The sequence below is a fragment of the Spea bombifrons genome, chromosome 1 (genome assembly GCF_027358695.1).
Source record: "Spea bombifrons isolate aSpeBom1 chromosome 1, aSpeBom1.2.pri, whole genome shotgun sequence".
NCBI lineage: Eukaryota > Metazoa > Chordata > Amphibia > Anura > Pelobatidae > Spea > Spea bombifrons.
In genome coordinates, this window is record NC_071087.1 from 27,063,598 (window position 1) to 27,090,335 (window position 26,738).

General features: G+C 37.9%; 1 protein-coding gene across 1 annotated transcript in view; it reads right to left on the bottom strand.

Annotated features, from left to right (window-relative positions):
- WWC2 (WW and C2 domain containing 2) overlaps positions 1-26,738 on the bottom strand; it is a 70,017-nt gene that overhangs the window by 30,441 nt on the left and 12,838 nt on the right. The window contains exons 2-5 of the mRNA XM_053459503.1: positions 16,391-16,500; positions 5,080-5,283; positions 4,187-4,263; positions 3,286-3,365 (exon numbers count right to left, since the gene is read on the bottom strand). Of these exons, the coding sequence (XP_053315478.1) occupies positions 3,286-3,365; positions 4,187-4,263; positions 5,080-5,283; positions 16,391-16,500 (471 nt within the window). The remainder of the gene's footprint in view (positions 1-3,285; positions 3,366-4,186; positions 4,264-5,079; positions 5,284-16,390; positions 16,501-26,738) is intronic.

Here is a 26,738-nt window from a genome sequence, read left to right on the forward strand (position 1 = left end):
AGGCTTAGTCATGTGACCCAGAATAGATAAAAGGTACACTCCATCAATCATATGCACTTGAATGCATATAATAGCTGCGTGTCCCTCTTTCCCCAACATCGGGATAAATTCCACGCAGGAGAAGCATTCAGACAAATACATCTCCCTGCACGTGATATACTCGCCTTCATTCACATCCAGCGCTGGTGAATGCTGCGTGCGGGGGTCTCTTTAGACCCCAGTGCACATGGGTAAAGTATTCCCATTGACTGAGATGGGGGCGCTTTCCTGACACTGATTGGCTGCTTGAAGCTGTCAATAAGTGTCAAGAAAATGTCAAATCGCGGAGGAAGAAGGAAGATTTATTTTTCTTTTTTATTTGGTTTTGGAAGAATGGATATTAAAGCACACAAATGCATTAACCATTCATCAGCAAGCACACTGTAAACAGCGTTTAGGTAACACAATCCCTTTAAGAGTTTAGAATCCCGGCACCGTAGTCTTAAGAACCACAACGCATTAATGGCTGGCTGAGCATGATGAGATAAACACAGTAATGGAGGGGGGTTACTGATCCCTGTTCCGAGGCCCCTCTCTACCTTGTCCATTGTTTCCCTATGGTAAGTTGTTGACAGTTTTCTTAACGTGCTTTGGATTCCTATTAAAATTGACTGCAACCAAAGCTGATTTAAAACAATCCTTGGTTGTATTAATATAGTAATAACAGGATGCCCGACTACCCTTTCATCCTGGCACAGTGGCTTGAGCTGTGATTACTTCACAAGAAGAAGAATGGAAGCTTCTTTTACCACACTCTGGATCATACGCAAGCCAAATGCGATATTGATTTTTCTTGTGCGCATCAAAGAACTATTACTAGCTAACACAAAACATCCTCCTGGCTTCCGGATAACATGCATATCTTGTCTGGGTGCGGGATAAAAAGGTCTCCAATGGTTTAATGGTATGCTGGAGATATGAGCTACATCGGCTTCCAGTTCCAAGAAAGAACTCATTTTTGTTTTACAGAATAAAGCATTCCGTTGAGTGAAATCTCATCAGTTTGCTCTACTATAAACTGGTTTAAATATTTGATCATAGAGCTGCATTCCAAAAGTATTATTATATTCTAAAACATTTGATCGATTCGTTTCCTAACATAAAGCATGCTATTTTATTTTAGTGACCCTGTTTATTAGGGACAGTGTGTCCTTTGATTTTTTCTTTTCCCAACACCCCCCTTTTCTAGAAGCTGCGAGAACGTATGATGTGCATAGAAACAATAGTGATTAACTGAATAACATTAGATTGCTAGCTTTTGGGACTATGGAACTTGCAATCGAATGTAATTCAGTTTAAATGCTTATCTTTACCATGGTTGTTTATTTTCCCTCCATAGCCAACACATTGCAACTCTAATAAAATACTTAAAATACACAAATTATAAGAAAATGGCTGACTTCTAATTTAATTTTAGGGTAGTTTAGCAGAGTTGAATATGCCTTCAGCCAGATGCCAGTAGCTCTTCTACATTCTTCTATGAGAGTAGGTATACCATGTACAAAAGAGAAACGTTACATCATGAAGACTAATAAGACTTAAATGTTTTTTTTTTAAAAAAATCCATTTAAAAAGTATTAATGTTGATTAATACGGTATTGTTGAGACAATTTGAAACCGGGTCAGCGTTTTTTCTACATTGCCTCTGTAGCTTTTATTCTTGTAATGCACAGTCTGCCCTCTGACAGCAAACCTCAAACCTCAGCCGGCTGGCACAAAAGCCAGGTTATGGTGGATACATTCTTTCAATGGCGATATTTTTAGCACCTCTGCACTGTGAAACAACAAAAAAAAACGAGTGTTCTAATGAGCCCAAATCAAACACCCAAAATCTAGGCCATTTAAGCAGCCCCATGGGTTTCTCTGTCCTGTAAGGATTTCATGGTCGTAAAACTAAAATAGGACAATTGTCCTCCTTGGCGAAAGCAAGCCATTATCTCAGATAAACTAAATGCTATATGATGAATAAAGGTGGTGGAGAAGTCCAATGGAGTAGCTATCTAATCTTAAGGTGATGTTCCATTTATTCTGATGAATTTAACACTTTTGCAACCAAGTTGATTCCCAGTGCTGCATTTAAAATTCTTCCTCATTTATAATTTTTGGTCAGGGATATTTAATCGTCATGTGGCTCAAAAGAAGGCATGGGTTTAAGTTGTTATCACTGGTGGAGTATCTATTAATAAATGTGAGTATTGCCCATATATTAACGGAATGACAGTCTATACATGTGGCTATAATGTGTTAGGTGCCAGTTGTGTTTGGTTAAAGGGACAATCCAACCATCAGATGCACTTTAATACCCTTACTGAGGGAGAAATGCATTGGCTTTGGTCCATCCTACTGGGCAATGAGGTCAGCCACTTGAAACCAGTTCCCCTGCAAACTCCCACTTTAGTGAATACTGGGTGCCACCTTGTGTTTCTACAAATTACATGTAATTTATTTTAATCAGAACTTGTCTTCTTGGCTTTGTTGGTTACTTAAGTGATTGAAACAAGAGTTTAGCGAATAAAGGAAATGAACAACTAGTTAAAAGACTAACTCTATCATACTGGTATTACTGGTGGATACTGGTATTAAATGTATATTATGATTATTTATTTTATGTATTTATATTATAACTATGGATCTATTTAAACTATGGGACCTTCCCAACAATTATTTACGCAGGGATCTTAGATGAACATCAGGACACAATATATTATTCTGGAATTTAGAAATTAATTTGTTAATCTTCTACAGACTTCCTAAAGAAGTTTGTTTATAATGTTAGTATAAAAATGCTTAGACGATAAAAACATGGAAGCGTTCTCAGACACATATTTCTGGAGTAGTTACTAAAAATCAGAACAAGACAGAAGACTCAAATCATTAAAAAAAATCAAGCATCTTCTCCTTCACTTTCTGTACGAACTCATAATGTCAGTAGATATGTAGAGAATTAGTATTTGGGACTAGAACTAATCTCTTGTTTTATTATCTGCGCATATCATGTCCTGACCTTCTTCCAGTTCACCGCGCCACAATTTGTTGCAGTATTAAAAAAAATAGTGTAGTGTCACAAGCAGAGGATTATTTTTTTTCAAGGAAAGAATAATGCCAGAATCTCATGACTTTTTGATGGCAAACACTCTTGTTTTCCTCTGTGTCCTTAAATATAAAGGTTACGCTGAATGAGGTGGAGTTTTGTGCCAAGACGCTCAACGAGGTGTTGTAAGAACTAGAGATCTGGTTCACACTCACCGCTGCAACGTCTCAAACCCTTGCTCCTTGTAAAGTAGCTCTTGCTTCATCTGTGACAGCTCCCTCTTCAGTTTTTTAACCTGGTACGAAGACACGATTATAGGAGTAATATAAAAGAACAGTTGCATATAAAAACAAACTGGTTCACGGTGCAATTATTATCCTTTTTTTTTTTTTTTTTTTTTGCAGTTCCTGCTTCATTCTGGAACGTGACCCAAAACAGCCAGTATGGTCTGCACTTTTCTAGAAAAATTTGTGGCCAATTTACTGTTTGCATATGATTCTAACCAACCGACCACTAAATCACTAGTGGTAAACCGTATATATATGTGCATCAACTGAGAGGCATGCGCTTCTCTATTAAATCCAACGAATACCCAATGGGCCGCTTGTACAAAAAGAAAAACACAAAACAATATTGTTTTGTACAAGCGGCTCATTGTGTATTTGAGAGTGCCATTTTTGGGCTGCAGCTTTACATTAGGAAAGTATTAGATATTATATCTCACACTTTTTTGGGTTTCCACTGATACTGGAATCAATTTGTAATTTTTTTGTGGCTTCTCTATTAAACCATGGCTTACAGTCGCAGGTGGTCCATTTGGGCAATAGGGATCCCCAGTACAACACTACTCAATGGGCCAAAGGAGATTTTTGACCTCCCCAACTGGACCATTTACATCATGGAAGACTTCTTATCACAGAGTCTTAATGAACTCTGTCACAGCTGTTTCCGTAGGCTATATAGGGGTATTCACTGTTGAGGTCCATTAAAATGCACTCTATTGACATGTTTCAGTCGTTATGGAAGGAGATGCTAATTTCATGCATTTTGTATGCTGGTTAGGGTCGTGCCATTTTTGGTCACTTCAACTTGCAGAAATGAAATAAAAAACCTTACCCTTACTTTCGTGGTCGATATCTCTGCTTTAAGGATATCAGGATCATATTTAGTGCTAGAGGATGAACCTGAAAATACTAAATGGAAAAAAAGAACACATATATAATTTGCTCGGTTATTGTCCAAATATACATTTGTATCAACCAGACATCTGTGGATGCTGTTTAAAAATATTATACATTTAAAAGGAATAATTATGGTTTTGCACAGCTTTAGGGCTATAAGTCATTTAATGTTAAAGATATTTTTAAATAAGCCAGGCACCCAAAGAGGAATAACAGAATATTGTTATTATGAGGAACAGGCTCATATGTAATTCAATAAGTTTAATAATAAGTACACGTAGCGGCTCACTCACCATACGCATATTAACATGCAACACTCTTATCTCATGATTTGGTAGATAAATAATAAGTTATATCTAGATTCTAGGTTTGTTTGAGCAGGGCCATCTTTTCTGTAAGTCAAATTATTATACTATTTCTTATGTCCTTTTTACCCATTTAACAGCGCTGCTGAATATGATGGTGCTATATAAAACAATAAGTCATAATAATAATACCTATAATTCGTAAGTATGTAACAATGAAAAAGTATGGCCCAAGTAATTACCAGTCTCTCCTTTCCCTTAACTATAGCTGATTATCAGAATATCCAAATAAGAAATAACATGCAATATTTTGCGCAAAAAGGCAGTGAATAGTGATATGGAATTTGTAGGAAAGTCAAGAAGCCCCACAAAGCCGTACAGGACATGTGCTTTAGATGTCTACAAGCCATGGCTCTGTTTTGAAGTCATAACATACAGCATTCCAAGCAAGTACATTGTCAGCTGCTAGCCTTAATTAATCATTAGATAAGCCCACGGCGGAAAAGCGAGTGCTCATACTTACAACTTGTGCGGGAAGTGGATTTTTCTTTGTAGGCATCGTTGAGGCGCACATATTCATCTAAGGCCAGCGCCAACCTCTGTTCTTTCACATGGTAAAGCTCTTTCTGTGTGCTTAGCGCATCTTGTGCCACTGTGAGATAATCCTTCAGCATTCGCTCCTGTTCGTTCCGCCATAGTTTCCGTGGATCCTCTATCTGTGTGGTTTCTAAAATAAAAAAGCGGACAACAGGAAAACTAAGTAAATCAGCTTGTAACATATAAAGCATAATGTCGACTGAAGTGTGTGTGTGTGTGTGTAAGTCAAACAGGCTTGAAGAGGCGTGCAGAGCATTTTTAAAGCACCATTAAAGTTTTAAAATAACTTTGTCTTCTCGAATAGAGGCCCAATGTGTTCTTCAGCCGACATTAGATTTTCTTCACCTGTAGTGAAGCCGATTTATTCTTAGCATTCTATATAATATATTCAGGAGATAGCTTAATGTGCCCGCTACATTTCTGAGCCTTATATCACCTAGTGTTGATAGATTAGCATGGTCACTATCCCATTAACATCATTTTGCCGTTGTACATTTTCAAAAGACAAGATAAATAAACACAATCTGATAGCAAAAAAAGTGCCAGTTTTCTGTGTTCCCAGTAATACATGGCTTGCATAATAATATTTGAAGCCATTTGCGGCATAAACATTTACACAATTTGCATCATGTGTGACACAATCAGTACCGGGCTTCAATCACCAAGAGGCTTCATAGAAGAGAATCGTGGGTAGGTGAGTACTCATTTGAAACATTTGAAACATATAAATAAATGGTATAAATTGCATTTAGATTACTTAAAACCATAGAATCTTAACTGAAGTGTATGACCTTGAAGAAACACACCTTACTGACACCTTTTAAACAGTATAAATAAGAAAAGAACTCTTAAAAGAACATGATGAATTGTTTCTAAGAATACAGAGTATTTATATAAAGATTGGATTTTATGTATACCTCTAGCACTGTGGTCAAATAAGGGAATCACATGAAGTTTGGCTTGTAAGTAAAAGAAAATTGGTCTGCCCGTCTGTACATTGCTATTCATTTCCCTACAGGACAAATCATTCCAAGGGATTTACGGAGCCATTTGCTATATTATGGGGTTCAAACATGAGATTTAACGATTAACGTTGGAGTACTAGGGTCATCCGATGAGCTATTTCCAATACAGCTAGTAATCATACAGCATAGTGGGGGTAAGGGAAACCTGCTGGGTAGAACTCCAAAACACACACTTCAGAACATAGCTGTGTAACTAAGCCGTTGTAATACTGGTAATTTGCCAGGACAAATTCAAAGAACTATAGGTTGAATTGCTTCATTTAACAGAATGTATTGAGGTTAAATGACCTCTATAGAACTCAAACTACGGTGATAAAAAAGCAAAAAAAAAAAACTAAATATGTTCTCATTTAAAGAGCTAATGTGTTGGCTTATTGTATTAATTAGGCACCATCTGCACCAAACTTCAAAGTATATCTAAGGTATGGAATAAATTTGGCTGCCATGTCTGCGCGAAACATACCAACACTAAACTACATACAAAATGCTCCCGAACACTTCTAGAATTCCATCTATATCATTCTGTATTTGGGATATGGAGGTGAGATCTGTCCAGAGATCTGTACACTGGCATGAACATCTTCCTCATTCTGCTACTAATACTTCTAGCTATACAACCAAGCAGCCTACTTGCTTTTTTCCTTTGCTTTGTTGCATTGCCTTCTTACCTTCAGGACTTCAGAAATAATTTCTCCAGAGTCCTTCTCCTCTTATGTCACTGACAGAAAAGCAGCCCTAATGCTATATTTTGCCTTTGGATTTCTAAGACCCAAGTGTATTATTATTCCAACTATGATTTGATCAGCTGAAGTTCAATGTTGATAAAAGCAAAATAACGCATTTGTCATCCATGAATGCACCCACAATATATGCACTGTGACACTGTAGTGCTGCCCATGTAATTTCACGGGGCATTCCACACACCCAATGTTTCACGGCTGCCTCCTTTTTGTATGACCGCCTCCAGTCTCAATAGACAGGACTTTTGCGGGAACAGTCTACAACAGCAAATGTTTGGTGAATGCTTATAGCAGCGACGTCTTCCTTTACCTCCCTAACCAACCTGAAAAAAATGGCACGTGCCACATGGAAAGAGTCGGATAATTTGGCAGTTAGGGTAAATAATGGTGTTCTTTGCACACAAAGCATTGCACAGTCTAGTAGACTTAGTGACCTTTTACTTATACTTTTCACAGACCACACATGTATGTATCTATGGGTGTACTTGTGCGTAGTCACTCTACTTGCCCCTTGCTAAGGTTCTTTGTTATCACTGTTTACGGTAACAACCGAGCCAGCATCACCAAACATCCCAGCCAGTTTCTCCCTATCAGTTTGGTGTCAGTCAGAGTAGGTTCCATTAAGCCCATCCCTAATCTCTACTTTGAAAATATTCAAGAAATGTAGAGCCTGCAATGAGGACCAACAGGATTCCAACATTGCTATGTTGCCCTGGTGAAGGAGCAGTAAAGAGCATTGTACGTTGCCTCTTCTTTGTTAATAGTTGTTACATTCTTATACCCATCTTTGCATTCCGTAATAAGGCCCCATATATGAAAAGAAGTGTTAAGTGCATTGAGGTGCAAATTTATTTTTATAGAAGTGTGAAAGTATTATAACGCAATTGTTGTAAAGATGCTGGAAATACAAGATCACAACAATGTGCTAATTAACATTACCACTTATCCAACTAATAGTGTATTTATTCAAATGTAATCTGTTTATTTGCATGCTACTTGTAGGAAAACATTCACTTTTTCATTACCCACTATTAGAAAATCTAATGACATTACAATTATAGACCGCATAGATAATGTGAATAGTAATAATCCAACCGGAAACGTTCATCCAACTGGAAGCGTTCATCACAAGTGTATGTTATGGATGTTGTTATATTAAATTGATTATGAACCAGTTTGTGCCCAAACTGGGTGTATGGAGAAAGTTTTCAATGCAGAAGGCAATACGTACCAACGTAATTGTAGTAATGATCATGACTTATTAAATAAAAACACTTTAATTAACAGACTACCTAAATATATTAATGTACTTTGAACTACTATGAGATTTTGTTGGTAACTATGTCTAAAGAAATGGCTCGCCATGTTATTTATTGCTGTCTTCCTATACCAACATATACTGTATATCTCTGAAGATAATAAAGGTTTAGCATAGTCTGTGGGGTTTGGTTTACTCATTATGCTTTATAAAACATTAATATTGTTTTAATGAGTAAGTAGAGGACCCCCAAAACCATGTTTCCTTATTTGGCCATTTCAATATGGTGGGAATATTGGTGGATAGAGACGTGAAAAAAATAGAATATTGTAATATTTAAGCATGAACACTCCATATAAAGCAGTGAAACTGGGGATATAATATGCTGGATATAGGGCTGCTGAAATATTGTAATACAGATATTTAACTTGCTTCTATACAACATGTTTAGGGAATAAAATGCAGAGGCAGCATCACACACAATGCATTCCATACTGTTGACAGCACATGTAGAGGGGGCATATACACAAAGAAGGGGAGCAATTAAAACATGCTGAGGACATGTCTACAAGTATCTCACCCACTCATGTGGTTCAGGGTGATGATCCAAGAGGCCACAGGCAATGAGATGCTGGTTCTGCTCCCCATGGAACCATTTGCATGCCTACTGGCAGGGAGTTTGACTTTAGACAGCTTTACATCATGTAGTTTTGGGCCAGTTACCATGTATTTATTTAAAAAAACAGGCTTATTATGATTTCATTCCAACATATTTCTACTCGGTGGAAGGTATCCTGCATGATTTGATGATAGGGCACCTTAGAGTTGCGGGAAGGTCTGTCATCATCTCTTATCAAGAGAATGGCAGTAGGGGTAGGGTACGGGTATCCGACAGGCTATGAAAAAAAGATTAAACTGGACAGAAAATACTTATATCACCAAATAGTTCAATTCACTGAACCCATCCATAGGCTAAAGCAAAACTAGTAACACACTCATTTATCTAAACTTTGACAGCAAAATCATTTTATATTTATGTTCCAGGCAAAAAAAATATGTTTTTTTCCCTTTCTATATAATGAATCATACGCATATTTCAGATAACATTTCATCAGATTCCCTTTCAGTTGTTAAAAAAGAAACCATGTGATTATTTTGTGACTAGCACAGCAAGTGAAACTGCATTTTATTAGACTAAGCTCATCAAATTTTCAACAATACATAAAAAGATATGAAAAATAGAACAAGAATTTCAAAAAAACATGTTTTTGCTTTAAGGAAAAAAAAAGACATTTATTACTATTTTATCAGCGGCGTTTTACATAATATTATACTTTTAAAAAAGGATCTCTCATTGAGTTGTTCAAAGCCCTGCTTTTCTGGTTTCCCTCTGATGGGGGCTTAGGTTGAGCTTTGCAAAGTTTACTGTTCACTGAGCTCAATGCTTTGCTTCCCGTGCTGCCCTTTGATGGCTAGACAGACCAAGTTGCTTCCATGTAGAACGCAAGGTATTGAGTTAAATTACGGAATCCAAGGGGATAATCAAAAGTTGTCCGTTAAGTCAACCTTGGGATTGATCGCTGGGTTATTTCTATTTTACAATTAACGACCTGGAGGTGATCCCAGGGTTTAGTAGATAAATACCTTCAAAAATGCGGGCCTACAAAGAACTAGAAAGTCAAGCGTTATCAGACACCTCCACAACTAAAGTTTCTAATGCAACTAATGTAAAATAATTTTGATGCCAAGAACAAGTAGCATGAAGATAATATATATATATATTTATTTGGCAAACAGAGTTGCTTGGCACCTGCATTTGCCATTAGCAAAAGTAAGTATTTTTGGGGGGGGTTTAAGGTAAAAAACAGATTTACAAGGTAAACAGCAGTTCAAAGAAAGAATTTTGATAAGGCTCTGGGAGTTTGAGCACATACCTACAGCACATCATAAGTCATGTTATCTACAATATGCAGAACACACTCAATCATCAAGTGATAAATTTGTCATGTCCATCACAGGAGTCCACATTCCTGTGGTTCCAAAGATATGAAGGGAGCAGAAAAATTCCACAACTAGCCTTGCATGTGTTTAGTTTTCCTGAATAAAATATTATTTAACAAGATTACCAAGAAAACAGCATTTTGGACCAGAACCCGTGATTTATGCCACTAGGGTATCATCTTGCTTTTTCACAAGTCAATGTTTAGACCTCACCTCGAATATGTGGTGCAATTCTGGACACCAGTCTTTAAAAAGGACATCATAGAACTAGAAAACATACAAAGAAGAGCTACAAAAATAAGGGGATTGGAGTACCTTAGTAATGAAAAGAGACCAAAAAATGGGGATATTATAACAGTGACCTGTTCATTAACAGAAATCACAGGTCATCCTCTGAGACCGGAAGAGCAACGATTTCATAGACAACAAAGGAAGGGGTTCTTTACAGTAAGGGCAATAAAGGCATGAAATTCACTGCCAAGAGAGGTGGTTCTATCAAATACAACACATGCCTTCAAAAAGGTCTGGATATTTTTTTAGAAAAGTATCAAGATACAGGGCTATAAATAATAGAATAAACATTAATAATTTTAGAGCTTCTCGATCCATGGAGAAATCTGCCTTTTGTTGTTAAGATGAGGAAATTTGAAAAATAGCTTCATTAGGGGACTGTTTTGGCTTCGTTTGGATCAAAATCAGGAAGGATAGGTAGAAGGGTTGAGCTTGATGGACCTAAATTGCTATGTCTCTATGAGTGTGTGTATAAAAGCAAGTCCATGGCCTAGAGCCCTGAAAAGTTTTGCCTTTAGAGAAGAATTGCTTCTAGACATGACTATATTGATATACATGTATATTATTTTGCTTGTGTATAAATATATACACACATTATATGGGCAACCGAACCATGTCTATGATTTGGGGTGTTTTAATTAGGAAGCATAAATGTACTTTTTGCCATGGTTATTACGTTTGAGGCATCACTGGCAGGAGGAAGGTATCATCCGAACAGGTTGCCCAAGTGAAGAATCACCAAATTACCTCTGATTTCAGGTACCTCCTGGTAAAATCTGAAGTGTTCTCAGACCACCTTAGTCCTTCTTGCAGGAGAAGCCCAAGGGTAAAGGTCCTTTATAATGCACAGTAATATATGGAGATGGATGTAATATTCATTCCCAGTGTAATCCCTGGCAATGATTTGTCAATGGTTTTGTGCTTAATATACTGAAAGAGAAAGAGGCTGCAGTACAGATGTTTGTCACAATTTAATTTTTGCAATTTGTGTGACAAACACTTCTCTCCCAATGTGATGAATTATTACCTCCCTACAACAATACTATAGTATGATGCAATTTCAGGCTCACAGTTGACAGATTAGCTCTTTGAGTTGATCACTAGTTAAGTAAATACAATCAAGTATGCCCACTCGCTGCACATTATAAAGCTTGGCCGGGATCTCCACTGTGTATGCCAAGTCTCTGGTTAGAATGTTAAGTGTTTGCATTTTTGCAACACCAATCAATTTCACGGAGAGCCATTAAAATATTTTCATATAAAAGTTTCTACAGCTTCACTGGTCCTTCTAGCTTCAAATAAGCAGCACTACAGTTTTAGCAGAAAGAATACATAAATATAGTCTACCTTTCTCAAATAGGGTGCTATAGTTCTCGTTTTTGATCTATACATCTCATTTTGCCCAGGCAGATCCCAAGAGCATAAATCCAAAGAGAATTTTGAATAGCATCCTGGAAATTCACACTATACAAATATTGTAATTGTGTCAAGAAATAGCAATATTTCCCCTTTTGTTACAAAGTGTTTTTACACTTAGATTAGCTTTTGTTTCTTTGAGTTTCAGCGCTGTAGAGTCCTTCCATCCAATGGTGTAAGTAGAGTCCCTGAATCTCTCCTCTATGGCACCATATGGGCATCCATGCTGAATGCACAGACATGTTCATGCTGGGTCTTCTGCTGAATGTATTGGGAAAACGTGCACACAGACAGATATACAGCAAATAAACTATGACACAACCTAACAGTATTTTATACAGATATGCTTCTCGAATATCATGAGCTTCACTAATCCTGGTTTTAGAAAATAAAAAAAAAGAGAGCACAGATGACTCTAATGTCCCATTGATTTATCACAGTTTACTAAACATAATAAGCTGTGTCAGGGGTAGTCAAATGCAGGTCTTTACTTGCTAGTGTACCAAAACCATGGTAAAACCCTAAAGAAAATGCAAATTATGCTCCTAAATCACTGCCGATGAAAAGGAAGTGGGGAAGACTAATTATCTTCCAGCTCCTAGAATTCTCAGCGCCATCTTCACCCCATCTTGCGATGCTCTACCCACCAAAGAGAAAGGGCAACAAAATGGGGAGGACAAGTATTTTTAATGGATACTCGTATTGGTATTCATATTTCTAATACATTCCATTGGTAACCGAAACCTGTAAGCAACATTATATTTGTTATATAAGGCTACGCGGTAGCAAAACTTATTCATTTTCTCTTCCAAGCACGCTTTCCATCTCCTTGTACCAGCGTATCCACGGGATATTTTCACCTAAAGACACTATTACACTGGTGTAGTAAGACACAACTACAAATGGAAGATTCAGTAACGGAAATATATATTTTATAGACACGTGAAAAAGAACATAAGAAGTAGATGAAAACTCTGAAGATCCAATCGCCTTTCCATCCCCGGGAGATAGAAAAAAAATAAACCCTGTTGCGTTTGGCGCCCAACTGCCAGCGATTTAGCAGAATACACAGACACACCGACACACGCTACTGCAGTAAGAATAGGCTATTACCCTCTTGCCAATGAGGCAGATTAGGCGGAACAGCTGTTGTATGGTCTTTTGTTGGAAATCTGATCTAATCAGATGTGTTTTGTGCACACAATAAAGTTCTCCATTTAATTAGCTGCCTAAATTATGCCTCCTGCATATTCAATTCATAATAAACCATTGAGGTGGCAAAAGGGAATTTGTCTAAAGTTGGTACGGTGCGAAGGTTTATATTCAACCAGGCTCTCTGTGCTATTAGCACAAAAGAATGATTAAGTATTGCTGTGAATTAGACCTGAAACAACGCATCGATAAAATCGATAATAATCGATAACGGGAATCGTTGTCGACGATTTCCGTTATCGATTAATCGAGTGATGGATTCGTCGTTGGAGCGCTCGGCTCTTTTCACTTACCTCCGCCAGCGTTCCCCCGTTTCTGCTGCAGAGCTCTGTAGTGTCCGTCTGCTTGAAGTTACGTAATGACGGATGTGACGCGCGTGAACGATGAAGATTTGAATAAAGTTTTGCGGTTGAAGGTTGTAAGTGAAACGATGCGGTAGCGGAGAGAGAGAGAGAGAGAGAGAGAGAGAGAGAGAGAGAGAGAGAGAGAGAGAGAGAGAGAGAGAGAGAGAGAGAGAGAGAGAGAGAGAGAGAGAGAGAGAGAGAGAGAGAGAGAGAGAGAGAGAGAGAGAGAGAGAGAGAGAGAGAGAGAGAGAGAGATTGATTGCCGGGTGGGAAACTGATGGGGCAGAGTGTGGGTGGGTGCAGGGCATTTCATTAAATTATTAAATTTTTTTTATTTTATCCGATTAATCGAACAAATAATCGGCCGATTAATCGATTATTAAAATAATCGTTAGTTGCAGCCCTACTGTGAATTAAAACTGTTAATATTCCAAGGTGCCTGTCACCATGTGTTGCTACAGGAACAGCTCATGCAATCCAATCTGCTTCTATAAACCACAACATCTGGCACCCCATACCTAAGGACATACTCCAGTCTAACCAATTAAACTGGGAAAAAACCTGTCTACTCAACAACTCAAATTGATATAGGGCCAGAAATCAATGTCAGGTGCAATAGTACTTGCTAATCCACCTTAAACTTTAATTCAATTGGTAATTAACTATACTATGCACTCCACTAGCGTAATATTTTGACCCTTCTGGGTCCAACTGGGTAAAAGGGAGGGTGGATCGGACCTGAAGTCTGCAGTCCTGATTTTGCACAGTACTGTATCTACACACACACTAATATAAATAGTATTAAAATACATTCATGACAATAATATAGCATTAATAAACACTGTTTTCAGAAATATTACCATTATTATTTATTTATTGAACAGTAAATTACGCCTCAATGTTAAATAAAGTGCCCTGGGCATGCAGTATATGGTGTGATATAACTATAATTTGGAAAACATATTTTTCAACAGTTGCATTTACTTTTGTATGTGAAGATTTTTCACATCACAAATCTGCTAAGTGTATTCGCCTAACCGGGAGTTCTGATGACAATTAACCACTGTGCGCTTTGCCTGTCAAGAAGCTGGCCCTGTATAATGCATAATTAAGTCAGTGAGACGACCCAAGAACTCTTCCTACATTTTGTAGGCCAGCTCAGCCTTTCCTGCATGAAAACCTCACAGGGACTGGTCCTTCATAATGCACATAAGTCAGATACTCAACTTGCCTTCCAGTTCCATGGTTTATTGAATAAATCAAACCACACTATGGGTAATAAAAGTCTTAGCGAGAACAGTGAAATCTGTCTAACACCAATTAAACACATTTAACTAATCTGCTAGGAGTAAAAGTTGAAGTGCGTTATCTATATTGTGCCCCTCTAAAGATTCACTGATAAAGAGTTATTTAATTGCTGAAGGGGGTTGACATTGTTAAAAATTAAACCACGTGTTTTCTGCTGCATGAGCTTTTTTGCCACCTATGGAAGAAGAAGTGTTAGAAACATCCAAGGCTTTGTATTGGGGTTCTGTTGGTAGCCACCAATGGTTTCTTCACTTGTCCTGGCAGCATATGAAAGCAGCTGGTTTCTGCACTTAATAACGGGTGAATGAATGATACTGTCCCATCAGGAGCGGCAGCTGCCTATGTGGATGGATGCTTTTTCCCCCATTTAAAGTTGGGGTGTTGCCCCATCTGTGCTACAGACACATGCTTCATACACAAACTGGAAGTGTTTGGATATCAAAGTATTTGTAGTGGTTTTTATTGGTATATGCTTGTGGCACTGGACCTATGACCTCAAGCAACCTTCACACAAGCTCTGTTCACTTTAAACTCTAAAGTGACATCAGTGACCGGCATAAACAGTTCCAGTCAAAGACGTATCCTGGTCTAGGCCAACTAAGCCTAGGCAGGCAGCAATCCCCTGCTCTAATTGGGCGATCAGCCCCAGATGTCCTGCTCAATGGGCCAAGATCTTTGATCTCCCCAACCGACCTACAATATAGAGCAAGGGTGTCCAACCTGCGGCCCTCCAGCAGCTGCAGCACTACATCTCTCATAATGCTCTCTCAGCTAAGGGGCTGGCTGGGGAGTATGGGAGATGTAGTCCTGCAGCAGCTGGAGGGCCGCAGGTTGGACACCCCTGATATAGATTAGACTGTCTTAAATAGCATGCAGCATCTTTTAATCCATTCAGGATGCCAATTGCATCAGGGGCAGTTCGAGGTGCTGCCCTGGGTTGGGCCTAGGCCGGCACCCAAGGTAAATACACTACTGCCCCTGGTTGTCTTAGAAGTGCACAAATCCAAAACACAATACTTCTCCATATTTTGAGTGCTAATTCCTACAGACAAAAGCAAAGCAATAATGGTCCATGAAGGAACATTCAATACTATGTATGGTTAAATAGGATCGCTGAATAAACGTGTTAAACGTAAGAAAAAAAAATATCCCTTGTATAAAAATTTAACTTCTCTAACACTGTTATGATATGTTTTACAATAATTTTAGAAGCTGACATTTGGACAGCCGCGTCACAGTAATTTTTGGAACTGTGGAAACATTTACAGCCCCCAGCAGAACGCACAGTACCCTACAAAAAATAAAACCGCTGCTCGGGATAAAGCTTTTTGAACTAACACAGCACGTTTGAGAAGCAAAGAGGCATTTTTACAGCTAGTAATAGATGCACTTCATTTGCATCCCTGAAATAAACCCCTTATGCCTAAGAGAGTATTAAAGGAGTGTTAATGTTACAGAAAAATCGTAAAAAATATATATTTTTACTATGCTTATAATAATATCTGTCGTTATTGTCCAACAAAAACCATTTACCTGAAATACTATATATAAAATATTTACAAGTAAAAGTGCATTTTTGTTACGAAATAAAATCAGATGTATTGCTGCATTATAAAGCAAAAAAATAAAAAGTTTTACTTACGATTGATATGGTTAATAAAGTAAACTCCGATCTGAGGATCATAGCCAGTCTCCCATCCCCATGGCAGCTCATTCCCAACACAATCCGCAAACGACAGGGGTTTTGTTAGCCTGCCGCAATAAAACACGAGAAGACATGGAGGTTAAAACAGGCACATTTTTTGATGGTGTTCAGTAGATATATGTGACGTTCCAATTCATTATTATGCTACAAAGCACTTCCCACAAATCGTAGAGTTATAGTTGAGGAAAAAAGTCATGCAACAGCACAAGCTATTAAGGCATAGTCTAGGCGGCAACACATTCTCGCCTAGGGCAGCAGGTCCATGGGGCCACAAAACCGGACATGGTCCTTAAACAGAACAGTTTGTGCTATTGGACTGTGCTAGAATCAGGGCCAGAGTGCGGATGATTAAGCAGCCCCAGCACTTTAAGTCCAGCAGTAAAATGATGTACGTGCTGCCACATGTTACGTTTTTATGCCAATTCGGCTAAGGGTGAGTATAAGGCCTTATCGGAACAGCTGAGTGGTCCCTTTAAATAAATGTTTTTGCCCTTGGGATTGTATACGACTCCAAGAAGCCAAGCAGAGGGGTTAAACTGGAACATGGACAGGGAGTTGCGTGGCATCACTGGAGCTGTATCTTCTCCTAAAGGGCAGTTATTTATTTTTAACAGACTGAAGCAGGGGAGGGCTGGCACATTCTGGCACCCGGTAACCAACGTACGCACTGGCACACATATTTAGAGACACACAAACTTGTTAACACACACACTCGTGCGAACACACACATACTTACACATACACACTCATGCTAATACATACACACCCCCCTTCATCTCTCTCTTACTCCCTCCAACATGCTATATGAGCAGCCTCGTTTTATCCAGCAGGGTCACGTAACATTTCAGCTTCCATGAGTTTTAAAGTATTTTGGACCAACTTGTGGGGAAAAGCACTTACAAAGTACTTTTATATGCACTCTCTGATGGTGAGGCTACATATTAGCATCCCTTAAAACATTATGTTTAAACTAGTCATTGACAGGAAAAAAACAGGAAATTTGTAACACTACTGATAATATACACTATATAACTTGGTGGAAAATAAAAACATTTATATATATTTTAAAACTTGATGTTTAAAGAAAGTCTCATTTTTATAATCCTACGTTTGTGGCATGACAAAATTAAATGTCATATACTGTAAAACTGTGCTACTTTAAGCCAACTCTTAAAATTAGGTTTTTTTTTTATACAGATCCTAAATTAAAACACTCACTTCAGCCACCACATTATTATATATATTTTTAATTGCATCTTAACAACTCCCAAGTTTAAAAAAAAAAAAAAAAAGTAATAATTATACATCTATTATTTACGAAGCAGCAACATGGACGTAAAATATAGATTAACAAATTGAAGTGCCTGGTTCTTTTTTGGCTTCTCCTGCAAATATTTTGAAGAAATGTCTATGAGTTAAACAACGGATTTACATATATATTAATTTTGTCCCCAGAAATTCTATATGCTGCCCATGGAATTCTCTAGAATGTTGGAGATCATACAGCGCCTGAAACATACACTAGTGCACAGAAATATGTAATATGCAGAAAGTCTTTGGTAGGCAAGCGGACTCAGCTGTGAAGGAATGTAGACAGACAGGTATGACGGCAAGCCATTGATGGAATGCACTGCTAGCTTTTGTAAGCTTTGGAGTGTATACAACTGAAGCATTGTTTTAAAGACACTAAAAGACAGTGGTGGCACTGGTTGTCTTGCACATAAATGTTGTGTGAATATAAAAACAACAGAGGTCAATAATGCGTCTGTCAGTCACTTCATTGCACGGATACAAAGGAAATACATTTTTGCAGCTTAATACACAGTACATGGCTTGTGACAAACTGATACCAAAGAGAAGTGGGCCCGCCTTGGTAGCTTCCATTCTACAGAGACAGACGTTATATATACATATACACATACACACACATTTTCATATATACACACACACATCCCTATCTCTTACACACGTATGTGAGTACAATACACATAGTGTGGCACAATATAGGATCCTTTGCAAGCTGTTGATACATCTCCTTCCATGTGTGCATCCTGTTCATATCTAAATGGACATTACATGTATAAAAGTGACACTTGCTTATATGCATATGTGGGAGCTTCCCAGGGTAGGCTATTCAGAGCTCTCCCTCTTCTGGAGGACTTGCTTCGTGAAGGGGCGGGGCTAGCTATGCAGAGGTGGGACTACCCACACTTATGGGCAAGGCTTAGGTGGGTGGGGAGTAGGAGGCAAAATGGGCAGAGTGGGTGTGGCTAAAACATCTTTCCTGCCAAGAGAAAGAAGAAAGTGACCCGGAGACCCAGGGGAGCAGCACTGCACCTGGAGACTCCGAGTCAAAACCAGCAGGCTTCCAGGTATGATTATGTGCAGAATTAATAAAATCAATGTACACATTTTATACAAAAATAAGACAAATATAAAACAAACACATTGTTTAAGGTAATAAAAAGGAGACTATTAGACACACTGATCACTAGGTTCTATCTATGCTTCACTGATACATAAGTATGTGTACAGGTGTGATTGTATGTGATATAATATATATATATATATATATATATATATATATATATATATATATATATATATATATATATATATATATATGCTCACATACTAAACTTTATATATTGTTGGCTAAATACAATGACTTTTCAGCCCACTCTTGACATTAGTTTTTTTTATACAGATTACAAATTAACAACACCCACTATAGTCGCCACATTATTATATATATTTTTTAATTGCATTTTAACGACTCCTAAGTTAAAAAAGGAATAAATTATACATCCATTATTTATGGAACAGCAACATGTACATAAAATCAAGCAGATGTAATTTGCACAATAAATCTTGGTGAGGGATTAGTGCTGTCAAGTCTAGAAAACAAGCTCATTCCTTTTGTAATGCTTTTTTGCTGCAAAGTGCTTAGAATGCAGAGAACAGGGTGATAGAACGCTTGTCACTGATGTCTTAAATCAGAGAAATAATGAGTTCATAAGGAATGCTAAAATATTCAGAACATATTGAAGAATGGTCTTTAGTGGTTACTTGACAAGTTTAACATACATCCTTACATGCACCCATTTTGGTTCTCAACTGGAAAGTTTAGATCAGCACGATATTTAATATATAAAATGATATAATTCAAATATATATATATATATATATATATATATATATATATATATATATATATATATATATACACGGTATATACATGCACACACACACATATATATATGTGTGTATAAAAGGTGTTTAAAGCATTTGGGGATCATAGTCAAAACGGAGGGGTAACTAAAGCCCTACAGGAGAGTTTTTGGTTTTAGTTGGGCAGCTTGTCAATTATATATAATTTTCTGACAATAATACAAATAAATTTTAAATACCCAACTAAACTGAAAAACAAATTAATATGCTGTGAACAGGATGAACATCCCCAAAATGTCACCAAGCAGAACTCCATAGGCTATTAATGAAGAACAATATTTTAACACTTAATATTTTTATATAGCATTTTGAATAATGAGAGCAGCGCAAAGTAACAAAATAAACACTGCTGTCCCATAATTGTTAAATCCATGAGCAACCATAACCACAAAAGTTTATTCGCATGCCCCTATCCTCATCTCAATAACGGTAAAGATAAGTAATGGTAAATGTATACATCATTCAAATTTAATAAATTTACCTATTATAATTATGTGCATTTGACGAGGTACTACATACTCCCAGCAGTCATGGAGTCTTTTGAAATAGAATGGAGCACATGTAGAGGTTGCTATAAGAGGGCTCAGCTCTTTACCGGTATATATACTTTTCTTAATATAAGGAAAATCTTTAACCCTACGTGCCAGACAAACGGACAAAAAGGGTTTGGGGAGAGCATAGGCAGTACGTGTAGCGAGAGAATGGTTGGAATAGTAACAGAAATGGTCGTTATGGTTTAATAAAAATGAAGATGTGGGAGTAAACGTTTACCAAATACAAAGCCAGTGCTTGTGGTGTTAAGATTGTAATTTTAAGGAGGAAAGAGAGATATAGGTCCAGGACGCTAGTCACTGCTGTCACGGTCAGGACTACTTGCCAAGCTGTGACTGTGTGGAGGGCGTGGGCATGAAGGGGTTAATAGCACCAGGCCTCTGGATTTACAAACTTCACCCCTTAACAAGGCATAAGTTACACCAAATGAACCTCCAAATCCTGCCTGTATCCCCCCCAGGTAGTCTGCCACCACTCACGATTTTGATCCCGGCTTCGTGAGAAATCCGGATTAGAACAGCAAACAGTTCTTAAAAACAAAGGGACTTAAACACAGGACCCTCACTCACGAGTTTCTCCAATAAGTAGGCCTGTGGGAACTCCTTAAGTCCAGACTCTAGATATTGTTCCGATCAGAGTATATCATGGAGTTCTGCTTTGAGGTCGCTGCATTGTGCCTAAATCAGGCTCTTTTGCAAGAAAACACCCCTCTGACCACATGACCAATTATATGACACCTTTCCCCAGAACTGGTTCCCATCTTTGATGTGTCAATAAGTGGTGGGGTAAAGGTGGAAACCCCTCCACTTAAGAAAGGAATGGAATTCCTATAACTCAGGGTCCTTATCTGTTAGGCCATGAATCACCACAGGGGTCCTTTGGGAAGATGACACCTCTAGCCAGAACAGATACAGAGGGCATGCACAAAGAAACACATTTAAAATCAACCTCAGATTAACTCATTGAATGCTTAAACAAAGAAACTAACCACCTCTGCTGGGTTACCCTTCCATGCATCCACTACATTATATGAGTTAATCATGACAACTGGCAATTACTGTATTCATGTAACTAGAAGTAAAGATAGAATAATAGAACAAACTGGACCAATCTTCCAGTTGCGATAATAACGCACTAGGACCTTTAACTAATTACAGGAAACACCTTTGCTATAGAGATGGAATGGCAGGAATTTCTGGCAGCGTTTCAAGGTACAAGGGTCACCACACAACTCCACTGAAAAAATCAGGTGACCTACGAACCTTAAGTAAGTAAGAGAGAGCCTGGCCTGTCATATTCTGATATCTCTGAGTCCACTCTGTAAAACAATATTATAGGTTATAGGAAAAATAAAAATACTTTCTAGCGACTTAGCACGTTACGGCATTGCCCTTTTACCCTTACTTGATAACTGCTCAAATTAGAAATATGTTCTCTGTAAAATGTTATTTTTACTTCTAACACTTCTCATTTGATGAGAATCGATCTTCTAGCTCAGCAAGTGTATAATCTGGTAGAAAACCTGATCTTTCCAGGAGTCTGCAGACAGCTGTGCCCAACAACTTGACTGATTTCAGCGTAAAAGCACGATAAACTGTCCCACTGATACTCCTGTGGTCTACAGTTTTTACCCAAAATTGTTGAATTTGAATTGACACAACTATTCTTCCACTTTAGGAAAAGTATGTTTTAAGAGCCTTAAGAAGACAGCGTTCACAGGCAGACTGGCATGGGTGGTGGTGGTGGTGGAGGGGTTGGGACATTTGCCCCTTTGGTTGTTCTGTTGTAATTATTATTAGGTATGGATTTCTATTGCACCATCACACTCCACAGTCCTCTACAATGGGTAAACGGGAAAAAAGTAGTGGATCACAGCAATCTGGACATTCAGAAACCAAAAGTGACAAGGGCTTTGCTTACAATCTAGATGAAATCATTTGGGTCAATACCTGAAGCTTTTTGCAATTCTACTTACAACCACCAGGGTGGACTTTGGGCATCATTTATCCCCGGTCTGGATCATTGCAGTGCTCCTTTTCATGTGCTTTCTATCCATTGCCTTTCAGTGAATACGTGTTTGGCAGGAATGGACAATGAATGTTGGGCACAGTCTACAGATGTGTTTCAAGCTATTTATTACCAGGCCACTTGGATAAATGTTGCAATCCCTTCCCTATAAATAGCATTCAGAAATGCTCAATATTTTTCTTTGGGACTAATTGAGATTTGAAGTTGAGACGAATGCAGGATGAGAGGCAAAAAAAAAAAATCAGTCCTTTATGAATACACCTCTAAAAGTAATATTGCAGGATTGGAAAAAGTCCTAGTAGTGGACCCGTCTCAGAGGTTTCCAGGGTGGTAGGTTCCAACACATACTGGCTTTAATATCACATTTCTAATTTATAAGTCTACTGCCTATCTAAGGTGATTGAAAATGTCACAAATGCAAAATTAAAATACCAAAAGCCCAACAAACGAGTACAGAGCAGCTAACCGGAGAATAGAATGGTGCTTTGTAGTTTCTAGGTATCTACCGTGACAACTTCTAAATCCACTTGGAAGGAGAAAAGTTTTCATATTGGCCGAAGGAATTAAAAAACACCTTGTTATGTAACAATTCCAAGAAAATAAACTATGGCAGAGGTTGAGTGCTTTACTAAGGTCTAAGTGGAAAAAAAAGTACAAGGAGGGAGCATCTGGGGTGAAGTCGAACTCACAGTCCCATAAAAACAAGGGGTCAGTTGTCATCAAAAAGGGCAAGCTTACTCCTCAGAAATACACATATTTGTAGAATCAGGAAATGGTAAAACTCTGTAATAATAATGTTGCTAGGTATGTATACTATGTTTTCATTTATATTTTTATTGAACATGTGTATAGTTGATGCTAGAAATTCCTATTTTGGAAATTCCCGACGCTGCCTTTTACTAGAAAGGTATGTACAGCTCAACAGAACTAGGTACAAAATCTATTCCTATTTATCGTCTCCCATTCATAAGGTCAGTGACCTCAAGTTTTCTCATAAATTGTAAAGTAGCTCTGTTGGCGCTAAATACACAAACATATACTTTATCCTAGTTTGTAACTATTCCTGTGTTTACTAAGTGTTTATGAAAAAACATTTTACCAAAATTTAATGGAGCCTTTTTCTATTACTTTGAGAATACGCACATGCTACAAACACCAATACACCAACGCTTGCCTTGATTATTTCACTTTACAATGATATATGTATACTTTTAAAGGATGGCATAAAATGTTAAGTGGATCCTGTTAAAGTAATTAATGGAGGTCATTATTATTAGTTAGCATAATTAGAACTGAGCAGTGGTGCTGTAAGTTAATTAGAGTTATAATTAGCCTGACAGACAACACATCAGTGTAACTTCTGTTCTACAGCTAGCTGGTGACCCTTTGCTGATAAATACTGCCTTACACCTCCCGTGGCCTTATCAGAAGATTTATTATCTATCACATTCCACACATACCAATTATTAGTTCAGAGGCCTCGTTACCCATTCCAAGTAAATCCAACTGTCCACTTTGGTCTGAGCCCAGTACAAATAAATAATAAAAAAAAGCTAGAGCTTTTTTCCCTCCAAACCAAAAACCCATACTTATGGGATGGATACCCCTTTACCAAATGAGAAGGTACACAAGTAACTTACCGCTACAGATACCAGCAAGTTCTATTTTAGTTAAAATACCTAAGGAGGCTTCGGTAACCCCCTGAACTATTCAAACTATGTAAAAAAAAACATAATTTAGCCAAAAATGTGTATTGTCTAAATTAGAAAATTCAGAATTACACAGTACCAATTTATATTTCATCTGTGCAAAAATGGTCACCTGGGCACAATGCTTATACAACAAAAGCAATGTTACAAAAAAGACATGCACAAAAAAATGCTCCTTTGTTCTGTCAAAAATTTACATAAAACAAAAATAAAATAATCCCAAGAAATCGCCAGATGTTATAGCCCCTTATAGTCAAAATGGTGTGACATGAAATTCAAAGTTCTACTTAGATTACCATACTTTTGGGAATGTTCTTCTTTTTGTCTCTGGTAGACACACATTTGGTGTCACGTGGGAGGGGAGTGTGAAGCCCAGGCACTTTACGGCACTCCTCATGAGATGGGTCGTACAGCCCGACAGCAAACTCCTACCTAATACTTTCCAAAAATTATTGTACATCATGTTATTACAAATGTACAGATGTATAGCATGTACACATGCCCTGGATAACCCCCTAATGCCATGCTTCCTGTCATGCTGGAGTGCACAATGTCAGCATTCAGAACATCTTCATGTTATGATTCTACTGTGACATAAGTTATGGTGGGTAAAGGTGATGGAAACCATTTCATTTAAGTTTAAGGGGGTAGTAGAATTATTATTAAACTACTATAAGTGGATATAGAGGCAAAAGTGATCATTGTTAACCTTATTTGCATCCGCCTACACAGAAACCCTCGTGGTTGTGGCAGCACCATGAGATTTCTGAGGGGAAAACAAGACTTCTGGCTTGTCTGGTGTCTGTAGATGGGGGTTTAATAATGCTTCTACTACCCCTTAGATTTTCTACTGTGGAAACATAACCCTTTTTCCTATCATAACTGTGAAGATGCTAGGTGCTGATGCTAGGTGTGGCCCCACTGCCAGGTCCCTGTAAGATTTTATGGCACCCATGACAGGGTATCGGGCCTCCTTTGAAGATGACCTGCTTGTGTGTTCTTCATGCTCCACTGGTTTTACGGTGGTGTCTGGCCAAGTTTCCAGGTAACATTTATGGCATGATCTGGCCTAAGAAAAGGTAAATTTTTTCTTAAGTATGCAAGATGTCTTATTAATGCTGAAACATACGCATTTTGCATGACGCTTACTGCAGTAATGTATTTATGGGAGTCGCTACCCTAGGTCTGACTGCAGGTCTGTTCAGAGCGCTTTGATACGGCATCATATCCCAATGCTGTAGTCGCTTGGAAAAGATGCTACAGAGGTCTCCATAAACGGCTGGATTCAATGGAGACACACTAGTGTAGCCCACTTCGAAGCGCTATTGGCCCCTGAGTATAGCTGCCCAGGGACTCCCGGTCTCCTTCGTTCTTATTAAGCTAGACCAAGGCAGGTGTTGGTTTTTACGCTGACTCAAGCCAACACCGGCTTGCCCAGCTACATAGGAACGGCACTACTGCTTCTTCACTTTTTCCATGTGAAAAAAATGGTCAAGAACATAGTTTACCTTTGTTTCTTAGGCTTTGGTAACATTTTCTGATTGCTAATTGATTAATCTACATACCCAGGAAATCACAGAGTAGGCTACCCAGAGCTCTTTCTCTCTTCCGAGGGAGTTGAGTAGGACTAACCCCAAACAACTTGGGAGATTTACTATGTGTACTAATCTATAGTCTTCATCAGAATAAAGGTTGCTGCACCTAACAATATACTGTATATTATAATATATAAGCAATCATATACATCCACATTATACATAAACACCACCAGTAAAAAATGAAGAGGGTCATCCACTAGACTAGAACATAACCTGGGCAAAAGTCCGACTTATGCAATATCAACTTTATTGGGCTATAAGCTCTTGGAACCTCTGAGGTCTTTTCTTTAGATGGGATTGTTATATAGAAACAGCACACCTCATACTTTAGAATTTTAATTTAATTAAACGTGAGTAATTATAGGGCAACAGTTTAATCAATTCCAAAGAAAAAATACATCACTTAATTTTCCATCCTTGACACTACATCACCTTTAGTTTTAAGTACCCTGTTAAGAATAACCATCCACAGAGAATGATGATTAAGGTGCCTGAGGCATCAGGCAATCAGAGTCACTATTAATTACATTTATTATTTATTTCAGCGAGACGGCTACCTAATTGCTACCTTTGAATGAAACGAGTTATCAGTTCTACTTACGTATTGCCTTAATTACTGCCATTTCCCTGAACTACAAGTCAGATGGTAAGTGTTTATACATGCTATATACTTGGACTACCTGGAGACCCCAATACTGCGTTACTGAATTAATTATATAAACAATATTATCTGACTACTATTACTCTGGCCATCATATTCACATTTATATTTTGTTTTTATACACGTAGTACAAGGCAATATAGTTACAGTCTGTTTATAAGTAATGAAGATTCATTCACTCATTGAATTCCAGTGTCATCCAACACTGAAACAGAGCCGTAAACTTTTACTCCAAAACGCCATTTTGGTAAAATAGCATACAATGAACTTTGCATTTGACCTGACATTGTGTGTTTGATATATTTTCCATTCACAGAACAGCAGCCCAGTCATGCAATAGATCTGGTTACTAATTGACTGCATACATTAGGTAGGCTAGAACAGAAACAGCACTGTGAATGGCCCCAGAGCTCATGGATCAATGAATGCATTGGCTTAATCATTTGTTTTACGATGCAGTAAAAGTAAACCAGTGCAAGATTATTTATGTTTCTGTAAGATGCCCA